The sequence below is a fragment of the Cololabis saira genome, chromosome 19 (assembly GCF_033807715.1).
Source record: "Cololabis saira isolate AMF1-May2022 chromosome 19, fColSai1.1, whole genome shotgun sequence".
Classification (NCBI taxonomy): Eukaryota; Metazoa; Chordata; class Actinopteri; order Beloniformes; family Belonidae; genus Cololabis; species Cololabis saira.
Genome location: NC_084605.1, coordinates 11,205,211 through 11,217,956, shown reverse-complemented (window position 1 = coordinate 11,217,956; position 12,746 = coordinate 11,205,211). Strand labels below are relative to the sequence as shown.

The 12,746-nt window shown below is 38.1% G+C and overlaps 1 protein-coding gene across 1 annotated transcript; it reads right to left on the bottom strand.

The window, feature by feature from the left end:
• On the bottom strand, nucleotides 1-9,105 carry tbx6 (T-box transcription factor 6). Its single transcript, XM_061708275.1, has 8 exons — nucleotides 9,036-9,105; nucleotides 8,522-8,720; nucleotides 7,512-7,779; nucleotides 5,394-5,537; nucleotides 4,518-4,588; nucleotides 4,367-4,425; nucleotides 4,005-4,278; nucleotides 1-1,204 (listed from the first exon to the last, which is right to left on the bottom strand). Exons 1-8 carry the CDS (start codon nucleotides 9,103-9,105, stop codon nucleotides 1-3), a joined length of 2,289 nt encoding a protein of 762 aa, XP_061564259.1.
• Nucleotides 9,106-12,746: the final 3,641 nt, after the last annotated feature.

Genomic DNA, 12,746 nt, shown 5'->3' with positions numbered 1-12,746 from the left:
TTAAAAGACTGTTCTTGTGCTTGCATCCAAGTAGGGGTGGGGGTGGCCATGCTGGTGTTGTCTGTACAGATGCCTGAAGGGGATGGAGAGGGAGGAGTGAGGGTCCTGATGCAGCCGGAGAGGGTACGATGGAAAGGTAGAGTAAAGCGCTGGAGGAGGAGTGGCCGAGGGCAGCGATGCATCCAGCTGAGGAAGAAGAGCCGGGTGGTGTAGTACCATATCTGGACGATAGGACGGCGCTGGACTGAACTGGGGGATGCCGCTCATTTCAGCTGGAGCAAACGAGCACGTGGAGGAGGACATGGAAGGGTTTGGGAGATTTTGAGCATGCGGGACTGCAGAGTTGACGGACTGCTGGAAGGAGGAGGACAGAGCCAAGCAAGGCGGGGTTTGGAAAGAGCGGTGAGGGAGGGAGGGGGATGAATGGGCGAAGGATGAGTGTGGGAAAGCAGCAGCTAAGGAGGGAACGGTGGCTTGGTGGCTCAGATTTGAGAGGTGCAGAGCAGCAGGTCTGGGAGACACACTGGGAAGGGAGAAGCTTTGCATTTGTGGAGCAACGGAGGGAAAAGCAAACGATGTGGAGCCACCGTTAGTGGGTAAGGAGTGGGCGAGAGGCTGGAGTTGGTACTGGTTGGTGAAGGGTTGAGGGGCAAATGGGGCGGGGTCTGGATTTGTAGGCAGGAAATTTGGATGAAATAAAGTTGCAGAGGTCTGAGCCATGGGTGGGGCGTTTCCATCAGAGATAGTTTCACCTAGGGGCTGGCTGGGCTGCGTCGGCAGAGATTGATCAGGTAATTGGTTTGATAGATTTGAGCGACACGTGGATAATGGGCCTTGAAAAGAGGCGGGCGTGTGTGGGCTGACCGTCTCTGGGACGGGGTGGTAGCTGGTGGAGGAGGGGGAGGAAGACGAGGAGAGGAGGGACTCTGGGGAGGAGGAGTTGGAGTGCGGGGGAGTAGGGAAGATGAAGGATGTCTGTTGCATGGAGGGGGTGTTAGGGTGCGCGGGGGCAGACGGGTGGAGGCAGGTGTAGTCTGTGGGAGGGATGGAGGGCTGAGGGTCGGATCTGTCTGAGGTGTCGGGGGCATGGAGTGAGGAGAAGGAGGGGGAGGCCTCGGGAAGAGGACCTGAGGGAAAAGAGGAGGAGTTGGCTTGAGCAGGAGGGAAGTTGGAGGTGTAAGCCGGTTCAGTCAGAGCGTCCGATCTGTGATGGAGAAAAGAAAGTTTTTAGTGGAACTGCACATTTTAGAGCTGGAAAAAATAACTTTTTCACAAGAGACACATTATTTTGCTTAATGTAAAAGATAAAGTTAGAGATTTTAAAGCCACTTCATGTAGGTCTTCTGTGTTAGGAGGGGCCACTGACATTATTGTGCTCATAAGTGGGGAATGGTCAAGCACATAGTGTATTACCACTTTGACCCACTAGAGGTGCTCTTTGTTTGCTAGGACAGGAGGACCTGGCTGAAACGGTATGAGGGCAAAGTAGCAAAGTAGACATGTGAGCTCCACTCCAGATCTGACTATTATAAACCAACAAATAATCTTATTATTAAATATAATACTTTAAAATTACATGATATAGTAGAGCAGAAAACTGTTTTATTTCAGGACCTGTTCCAGATAAAAGAAACCCGCTATGACCTGAGGGGGAAACTCATGTTTGAGATGACGACAGCAAGAACTAATATTAAAAAGAGATGTACATCAGTTAAGGCTAGAGAAATTTGGAATAGTTGTAATAACAACCTAAAAACGTGTAGTTTTATCTTCAAGTTTAAGGAAATGTTTAAAGAAAATACTGTAAATAAATATAAAACACTATAAATATAAAGTATACTATCTAAAACATTCTAGAATGTGAAACGTCAATTTCATATTTTGTCTTACTTATTTTTGTCTTCTTTATGTATTGTTTGTTTCCACGGAGTAAAGTTAATGTCTCATATTTTTGCTGATCATAAGAAAAAAGGGTATAGGCAGTAGGCACTATAAGCTACGGCTTCTGCCTACACCTTTTCGGCAAAAGAAATGTTTTTGTTTTTTTTAACTTTTTCTCTTGTTCTGCAAAAAAGTGTGTACACGCCGAAATAAAGATTCATAACATAACATAACACTCTCAAGTGGTTAGTTTTGCAGTGACACATCAATGTGAGGCGGTCTGTGGAGAGGAGGCCATGTGTTTCTGGTCAAGAGTGGACACATACACTTTCCTGGGATATACTGCCCCCATGTGGTTAGATGTGCTATTGGCACATGGAATGGCTTTAAGGAAGACTATTTTAATATTTTAATGTAAAATGCTAGAAGTTTAGAAAGAAAAAAAAAAAGAAATATCTCCTCCATTGACATTTGGAAAAGAAATAATCAAACACCTTTTTAGTAACATCTTTAACTTTGTTGGGCCTATAGCTTGTAAATGTGATGCAAATTTCAAAACGTTATAATTTCCCTCCTCAAACCTTTAATCATCTATGGCTCCTAACAATAGGGTTGCCACCTTTCAGAAATAGAAATAAGGGACGCCCTGATTTCAGCAGCGCAGGAGCCAAAAAAAAAGCCCCAAAACTTCTAAACTGAATAAAAATGTGTTTATTTTATATGAAAAAACTAAATGCTTTGATTTAAAGTTTAAAGTGCTTTAATAGCATTGAACTTGCATGACTGTACAGACAGACAACCATACTAGTAACTGAAATATCCTCCTATGCTATGTATGTCCACATCAGCCCAGATGTATAATATAGCCTACAGGTGAAGAATATGGTGTAAAAGTTAATTTATTTCAATAATTCAACTAGAATATGGTGTAAAAGTTAATTTATTTCAATAATTCAACTAGAATATGGTGTAAAAGTTAATTTATTTCAATAATTCAACTAGAATATGGTGTAAAAGTTAACTTATTTCAATAATTCAACTAGAATATGGTGTAAAAGTTAATTTATTTCAATAATTCAACTAGAATATGGTGTAAAAGTTAACTTATTTCAATAATTCAACTAGAATATGGTGTAAAAGTTAATTTATTTCAATAATTCAACTAGAATATGGTGTAAAAGTTAATTTATGTCAATAATTCAACTAGAATATGGTGTAAAAGTTAATTTATTTCAATAATTCAACTAGAATATGGTGTAAAAGTTAACTTATTTCAATAATTCAACTAGAATATGGTGTAAAAGTTAACCTTTTTCAATAATTCAACTAGAATATGGTGTAAAAGTTAATTTATTTCAATAATTCAACTAGAAAATGGTGTAAAAGTTAATTTATTTCAATAATTCAACTAGAATATGGTGTAAAAGTTAACTTATTTCAATAATTCAACTAGAATATGGTGTAAAAGTTAATTTATGCCAATAATTCAACTAGAATATGGTGTAAAAGTTAACTTATTTCAATAATTCAACTAGAATATGGTGTAAAGGTTCATTTATTTCAATAATTCAACTAGAATATGGTGTAAAAGTTAACTTATTTCAATAATTCAACTAGAATATGGTGTAAAAGTTAATTTATGTCAATAATTCAACTAGAATATGGTGTAAAAGTTAACTTATTTCAATAATTCAACTAGAATATGGTGTAAAAGTTAATTTATTTCAATAATTCAACTAGAATATGGTGTAAAAGTTAATGAAAATACGGTACAAATCGTGTCCCGTATTAGTTCAATACGGGACGCAACATTTTTTTCTCAAATAAAGGACAATTCCGTATTTTACGGGACGGGTGGCAACCCTACCTAACAAGAAAGTGCGAAACAATACAAATAAAATTAACTATTTTCATAAAGCAGAAAACCCTTTACAGATATTTATTTCTCAGTAATTAGGCAAATCAATCATATCAGTTGATGGGAGTAATGGAGGTTAAGCTGAAGCAGCGATTCACTAAGGTGTATTTGGAGGGAAAAAAGGTAATAAATTAAAGACGACTGAAATCTGAAGCAATGAGAAGATACATCTCGCCGTACGTAAAGCACAAACATCTCTCCTCACCTTTCAATCATATTGTGTGATGCTTCATTTCCTGGTGTTTCCTGCATGCCATTGGCCATTGTGATGGCGATGTCAGATATCTGGGAGTCTATAAAAGCCTGGCCCAGCTCCAGTGACTGATGTGGGACCAGTGAGTCTGGATAGGAGGCCTCCTCTGAACTGAACCCACAGTCAGGCAGTGGAGGCAGGGAGGCCAGAGCCAGGGCCTGCATGTCTGCGCCGGTGCTGCTGGGATGCTGGAGCAGCTCCGTAGAGTCACATGGATCACAGTTGACTGAGAGAGGGACAGGAATTGATATGTTTTAGGATGAATTCAAGTACATTTTTATTTAATCAATGCCCAGAGTGACTTTTCCTCTCACCAATATCCAAGGTTTCTGAAACAACTGCTATTTTACGCTTCTGTCTGGCATCTCTCTGTCTGTAGAGAAAAAAATGAGTTTAATATCCACACAATATGTATAAAACAAAGTTTATATCCTCCCTTTATTGTATATTTCTCTTGGGAATTACCTTTTGCTGTTCATGCCATCCTCTCTGAAGCCTTTAGCAAAAGGGTTGGAGTTGATCTTCAGGTCTGTGATCTGAGGACGACAAAAAGACAAAAACACTTTACCCCACTTTCTTCTGTCATATCTGCCGTTGCCTCTCATTATCACAGAAACTGTGTAACTTTGATTAAGCCTATCTCATCTCTATATAATCAAGCCTTAAAAATAATGGATAAAAAACCGATGAGATGGCATCACTGTCACATATTGAAACAGTACAACATGCTTAGTTTTGATAATTTCTTAAAGTTTTCTACACTCAAACTGGTTTTTAAGTGTCTACAGAACCTAGCACCAGATGTTTTATGTACGTGGTTAGCAGGCAGAATAGTGGTAGGATCACCAGGGGAACAACAAGTGGTAACTGTAAGGTTGAACGCCGTAAGACCTCCTTTGGGCAGTCAGCGTTCTCTATAAAAGGGCTCTCAAATGTGGAACACACTGCCAACTGAGATAAAAACAACTCAAGATTTTAAGGTTTTTACTAAAAATGTCAAAGACTGGTTGAAGCAAAATCAGAAATGTACGCATTTTTAATCACCTGTAACCGCTAATAGGGTGCTCTCTTGCAAGCTGAGAATTGTAAACAGGATATAGCTTTGCATGTTGAAAATTGAATGTATTTTTGTATTCTTTTTCTCCTTTCTTTTGTTTTCTTTTACTAAAAGCCTAACTAGGGACAGGAGATGGAAACTAGCAATAGCTATAATCTCTGTATGCAGAACATCAGTCACATTGGCTTGTTTGTAATGAGTGAATGTGATCACATGTAAACCTGCATTGTCCCTATTAAATAAAATAAATTAAATTAAAGATCCTTTGTGGAAAGCATTAATACCTTGTTGTTCTGGTAGGCAGTGACTGTTATGAACTGGGTCTCGGGGAAGACGAAGGTGTGCTGTCCTCCACTCCACCTCAGCACATCTCTGGCTTCAATCACATGAACTCGGGGCTGGTAGCGATGCAGCGAGTGCAAGATGATCTTGGTGGAGAGAAGAAAAAAAGAAATCAATCTAAAACAATAATCTATGTATATACCAAATGCATGCTGGGTCATTACATCTTTTATTTATTTATTTCTCAGGACAATGCACATTGATGAATATACATATGCAGAGGTGGACAGAGTACTCAACCCAGTACTTGAGTAAGAGTACAAATACTACTGGTCAAAATTTACTCCGTTACAAGTAAAAGTAGCTCAGTCAAAATATATCTCTAGTAAGAGTAGAAAAGTACCTGCTTTTAAAGGTACTTAAGTATCCAAAAGTAAATGCTTTTAAATTTACTTTAAGTAAAAGTAAGAGTAAGAGTAAGAGTAAATTTCTTATTTTCCACATCAGTAAATTACTATATTTTTTCTAAATTAATTGTTGCGGCTATGTCTTGACTTGTTGCAGCTCTGTCTTGACAAACGCAGGCTACTTTGGCGGTATCGTTTTGAGGAGGCTTGACGTATTTCCGCTTTACGTACATCCCAGTGGAGAGCGTGCACTGTGATAGGTCTCCTCCTTTGACAAAAACAGCTTGTGTCCAATAGGATTTTAGGGAAGAAGAAAAAAGAGCAGACCTGAAAGTAACGAGTACTTTTCAGCCTTCCTAGAAATTTACTCGAGTAAAAGTAAAAATATTTGTGTTGGAAATGTATTCAAGTAAGAGTAATAAGTACCAAAGAAATCTAATACTCAAGTAAAGTACAAATCCTCTGGATATGTACTTAAGTACAGTACTCAAGTAAATTTACTCCGTTACTGTCCACCACTGTACATATGTAAATGTGCCAGATTGTAGCACAAGGCTAGTTTCCATCTGTAGTCCAATATAGGCAGGTAAGGTGTTAAAAGCAGAAAAGGTAAAAATACAATAAGAAAAAGAAAACAGAAACAAAGACAAGTACAATTAGTAAAATGAGAATGATAAAAAAAAGTTAGTAGGTAGGAGGAGGCCCAAACACACATTAGGTGTGTGTACACATTTGTTGACCTCTGAGCCACATTTTTATCTGGTTTTTAAAAGTTGTTAAAGAGGGGCATTCCCTTATGTGTACAGGTATAGAATTCCATAACGCACTACCCTTTATGGATAGTGCGTTATGGCTAAAAGCAGTTTCTCTGAACGGAACCTCTACGTCTCTGTTGGACACTGCTCGAGTGACCCGCGACTGTCGGTATTTAAAAAATTCCTGGAGGCAAGGTGGTGCCAGGCCATGTAGGGTTTTATACATTAGACAACTGTATGAGAATTTGCAGAAGTTGTCGAAGCTTAATAGATTGTATTTGTCCAAGATGTTGCAATGATGGTATGAGATAGGTTTTTTATCTAGGACAGGGCTATTCAATTGGGGGCCCGCGGGCCACATGCGGCCCTCCAGGAGCTTTTATGTGGCCCCTGGTCATATTTTAAAAAAGGGGGTGTTTGTTGAATTTTTTTTTTTTTTTTTTTTTTTTTTTTTTTAATAATATTTTTATAACTGGCTACTATGGACTAAAATGGTTGTGCTCAATGCTTAATATAATATTCAAATAAGGAAATCTTGGTGGAAAGTGGTGCTTTGTCATTATGGCATGTTTTATTAAAAGTAGGTCAATATCAATTTCATTAAGTTTGCACAATGCATGGTTTCAAAATGAACTTGCATTCAAAATAACATTTCTTTATCTGAATATTATATTTAACATTCACAATTACTAAATCTGGAGACAATTAATATATAATTCATATGTAAACTAGATATATTCAAATGTATAATACAAATGTATTATATTTACATAAGTCATCGTCTTTGAGTGCAAAATACATTTTGAAAACCCCCACATTTTCAAATTGTGCGGCCCTCTCCATACAGTCCTTTTGCAGATGTGGCCCCCGGCCGAATCTAGTTGAATACCCCTGCTATAGGATTTTGAGTGCTTTTTTATATAAAACCTCCACTGGCTTGAGTGTCTGCAGAACTTACATGTCCCTGACTGTCCAGTGTGTTGTTGGTGAGCTTGGCGTGATGGAAGGAGATGGTTCGGCTCTGCCAGTGTGCACCCGTGGCCGGTGAGTCTGGGTGGATGAACACCCGGTCAGGAAGCCTCGCCTCTGCCGCACCAACAGCCTGCCAGCCACCGCCTTGGAAACGGTAGCGGGAGTTGTCCACGGGAACCATGTCAAGGAGGAGGATGTATCGTAGCGTTGGGTTTAAACCAGAGAGCTTCAATCTCAGCCCAGGAAACATCCGTCTGGGAAAGATATGGAGGAAGTATGGTTATATTTGTCTGATGTCTAATTAGCAGAGGTGTCAAAAGTATTCACATTCATTACTCAGGTAGAAGCATAGATACTAGAGTTTAAAAATACTCCTGTAGAAGTTGAAGTATAAACTTAAGTTTTTTACTCAAGTAAAAGTATAAAAGTAATGGTTTCAAAACTACTTAAAGTATAAAAGTAAAAGTAATGTAAGGGGAAAAAAGCCATTAAGGACAAAAGCCATTGAAAATGCCTATAAGTATTGTAATGGTGCAAAAAGTCAAACTTCAGAGGCATGTTATCATTTATCCTAACCTTTATTGGAATGTACATCCAAGTTTAGTTGCAGGAATCTGAGGGCAACGGATGTAAGAACAAAACTGGACAAGAACATCTGAAACAACCACAACCAAATTCACTCTATCCGGATGGAGCAATTTAACTGGATAGTTTTTTTTTAAAGGCCGAAATGAAATAGAGTAACGAGGCTGTTTTTAAAATGATAGGAGTAAAAAGTACCGATAATTGCGTGAAAATGTAAGGAGTAAAAGTAAAAAGTCGTCTGAAAAATAACCAAAATTTCTACTTAAGTAAGGTAACGAAGTATTTATACTTTGTTACTTGACACCTCTGCTAATTAGTTTGAAAGAAAGTTGACAGGAGACAGTTAATGATCATTATCATCAATACAAAGGGAAACATTGGGGGAACTATCTTGTAAAGGACTTCTCTCACCTGCCCTTCTTTGTGATGATCATCTCCGTGCCCACCGAGCTGAACTGTTTCCATAAGGAAGAGTTCTCCAGATCCATCTTCACCTCTCCTTTGTGGGGTTTGGAGGCCGGTTCGCTGCAGACCGGAGGAGGGCCCAGCATCCTCGGGGCCATGTCACAGGTAGAAGGGAACAGCGGGATGGGAGCAGGAGCCTCCCTCTCTGTGCCAATGAACATAGAACATGAGCGTTAAAAAAAAAACAAACATGCATTTCATGCATGTAAGTCTACATATGACTCCACTTTTCACTTTCTTTTTATATTTTATGATAAACTTTCTTTTAAATGAAGTGACTAAGCACAGCTCCCCACCATAGCTCTGTCCTTCATAGCTTCTATCACAGACACAACAGTTTATCCTTTTATAAACTTTAAAAACATGAATTCTTGAATGAACTTTTATTATCTTTAAGTACATTAAAATCAAAAACGTGGCTGTCCTATTCCATATTCAGTCTGCCTGAGCTTCGTCTCACCTCTGTAAAAGCAGTCTCTGATCCTTTGAGGACCCAGAGCCAAACCGGGGTGTATGTCCACACTCAGCATTGTCGTGGTTCGTCTTTGTCTCTTAACTCGTCTTCCTCACTGGCTGCAAAAAAACATTCTTCAGTTGCCTTCCTTGCGGCCCATTAACAATTAAAAAAGAAATTGAAAACTTCTGCCGTTGTTCTAAAACCAAAACTTGTTCTGATGGCGATCTCTGTTTCAAGTATGACAGGGTCTAGCTTGTGCTGGCCTTTACTAAATGAGCCCAGAGTGCTGCTTGACTCCCTTAAATAGGTGTGTGTGGGACTTCACACTTGCAGCCAAATGGTCCCATTTTCACCTAGCCCCTCATTTGCCTCCCTGTCTCTCCTCCCTATCTCCTCAGCTCTCCTTCTGTCCCTATAAACAAATACAAACAATACTGGTCATACTGGGGGTGACAGGAAAAATCCAGTCTTGGTTCAGTGTCAGTGAGGAGCTTAAATGTATTTTGTGTAGATTAAGCCTGATTACAATTGCATTGCCTATTGAAATTTGCCTTTCTCTGAAAATACTGTAGATGCATGGTTGGTACTTTGTGTCTGATTGTTAGGATTACTTGAAAAGTAGAAAAACTGAATATACAGAGAGAGAAAGCCTTTTAACATCAATCCACAAGAAGATGTCTTCCCAGGTGCATGATTTTTGGTTTGCAGACATAACAGCACACATAAGCTGATACATGCTTTCTAACCTACCAGCAGTAAAAGTCCTGGCAAAACTCATCAGTCAGGAGTTTGCATAGACATCCTACCAGAGGTGGGGCACGGCCCAACTCTTAATTGATTAACCTTTAATATAGATACAGATCCGGACCAGAGTCCAGGCTATACAGTATTTCTTCACTGTTAAAATCAGAGGCCATGAACTTGCATCCAGAGGTGTCAAGTAACGAAGTACAAATACTTTGTTACCTTACTTAAGTAGAAATTTTGGTTATCTATACTTCACTGGAGTAATTATTTTTCAGACGACTTTTTACTTTTACTCCTTACATTTTCACACAATTATCTGTTCTTTTTACTCCTTACATTTTAAAAACAGCCTTGTTACTCTATTTCATTTCAGCCTTTAAAAAAAAACTATCCAGTTAAATTGCTCCATCCGGATAGAGTGAATTTGGTTGTGGTTGTTTCAGATGTTCTTGTCCAGTTTTGTTCTTACATCAGATATCTGCAACTAAACTTGGATGTACATTCCAATAAACATTAGAATAAATGATAACATGCCTCTGAAGTTTGACTTTTTGCACCATTACAATACTTATAGGCAACTAGTCATCATATCTCCTGCTCTCTGAAACACATGTTAATGCTCAATAGTACACATACCGGTAGATGGTTCTTTAATATGTTTGCATTATACTAAGATACATTCATTTTCAATGGTTTTTGTCCTTAATGGCTTTTTTCCCCCTTACATTACTTTTACTTTTATACTTTAGGTAGTTTTGAAACCAGTACTTTTATACTTTTACTTGAGTAAAAAACTTGAGTTGATACTTCAACTTCTACAGGAGTATTTTACTTTTGACACCTCTGCTTGCATCCTTGCTCCGTCTATTGTCAGTAGTTTCACCCACACTAGTGTTCATTTTGATGGAGATCTATTACGTGTTCAGATTAATCGTTATTTTGCTGCAAACGAATATTCTGTCATCACTCAAAACGCTCTGATTCTTTTGGTCCCTAACAAACATTTACACTCCTTACCATCTAATAACAGTCCTAGGGTTGTTTCAACTCCAGAATGTGCCTTTAATTGGCAAATTTGGTGCTTTTACATGTCAGTCGTCAACGGCTACAGTTACTTATGACTTTAAAACCATTTAGAAATAAAATTCAGTACCAACACCTAGAGGTGCAAACATTTGCTTCACCCCCTTGGCCAACAAGAAATGTACTATTAGACTTTCTCTTGTAATTAGTCAAAAAACGTTATCCATCAGTCAATTATCAGTCATTTATAGTACAGGATGCATTATAGCACCTGTCTGTTGTAGTTTAACTTCCCTGATATTCACTTGTTTTTTCAATCTGAGGAATGCTAAGACTTTTATGCATGCACATGAATCTTGTAGTTTATTGGCAGCCCCCCTGTAGATGTTTGACGACCTGATGACATGTTTCTTCCTCCTGGCAGTCTGCTTGTTAAGCTCTCTCGGCAGGGAGTCAGGCCCCGAACGCAGGTGGAAGGGACGACAGTTTGGCCGACCGCTGCAATTTGGTTGCTAAACAAACATAAATGTCTAAAAGTCTCTGCAGGTTTAAGTTAAGCTATGAACTTTACATGGCTGCACAGTGAGACAAAACCTCTCGTAAAACATCCAGAGTATTGAATTCAGATCAAGTTATGGGGTCTTCTGACAGATGTTTATGTTCCTCTGCAATAGGAATGGGCGATATTTTACCGTTCACGATATACCATCAAAAAAATTCTCCACGGTAAGAATTTGTCATCTCACGGTAAAAACGATAAATTCCCGTTTGAATGAGCCAGAATGAAAGAAAGAAAGAAAGAAAGAAAGAAAGAAAGAAAGAAAGAAAGAAAGAAAGAAAGAAAGAAAGAAATGAGCCTGAAAGAAAGAAAGAAAGAAAGGAGCCAGAAAGAAAGAAAGAAATGAGCCAGAAAGAAAGAAAGAAAGAAATAGAAATGAGCCAGAAAGAAAGAAAGAAAGAAAGAAAGAAAGAAAGAAAGAAAGAAAGAAAGAAAGAAAGAAAGAAATGAGCCTGAAAGAAAGAAAGAAAGAAATAGAAATGAGCCAGAAAAAAAGAAAGAAAGAAAGAAAGAAAGAAAGAAAGAAAGAAAGAAAGAAAGAAAGAAAGAAATAGAAATGAGCCAGAAAGAAAAAAGAAAGAAAGAAAGAAAGAATGAAAGAAAGAAAGAAAGAAATGAGCCTGAAAGAAAGAAAGAAAGAAAGAAAGAAAGAAAGAAAGAAAGAAAGAAAGAAAGAAAGAAAGAAAGAAAGAAAGAAAGAAAGAAAGAAAGAAAGAAAGAAAGAAAGAAAGAAAGAAAGAAAGAAAGAAAGAAAGGAGCCTGAAAGAAAGAAAGAAGGATAAATCCCCGTTGATACGTTTTTGTGTAACAAACATGGCAGAACGGGGATCTTTTATCAATTCAATTTAATTGGTGTAGACTGAATGTGGTGATAGATTTATAGTTACAAAGATGGAGTTGAAATGGTATTTTTTTATTGTCATTTTTATTGTTATCGGGATAAATGCCAGAAATGATCGTGATACATTTTTTCGTCCATACCGCCCATCCCTACTCTACAAGTAGCAAAATTATAATCTAGTAATCTTCAATTATTCAAAACCACCCATTTACAAAATTGAAACATGTGTAAATCTCAAGATGAAGGATTAAAGCAGTTATCCTATCAGATCTTAGCGTCGAGTCAGATGTAAGAAAACAGGGTGAATACGTTGCCATGGAGATTTATCCTGTGTAGAGATCTTGAGATTTATTTCTTTTATCCCTGGTCAAGACTAAGTTTACAACGTTTCCTCATGCTGCTGCTTTATCTGATCAGTCAGCGGCTACTAAGCTCAGGAAGAGATGCAATCAACAGTTATTCATGATCTTACTTTCTTTAGCCTGCATCAAGCATCTCATAAACTGTAATCCAACATTGTGGACATCATTATCTATTGTTCACT

Bases quoted from the DNA above. Each gene is read 5' to 3' on its own strand.
- tbx6 (XM_061708275.1), bottom strand. From the start codon at position 9,105: ATGCTGAGTGTGGACATACACCCCGGTTTGGCTCTGGGTCCTCAAAGG. The intron at 5,538-7,511 runs GTAAGTTCTGCA...CTCTCCACCAAG, and splicing joins CACTGGACAGTCAGGGACAT to ATCATCTTGCACTCGCTGCA. The intron at 4,426-4,517 runs GTAATTCCCAAG...TTTTCTCTACAG, and splicing joins GATGGCATGAACAGCAAAAG to ACAGAGAGATGCCAGACAGA.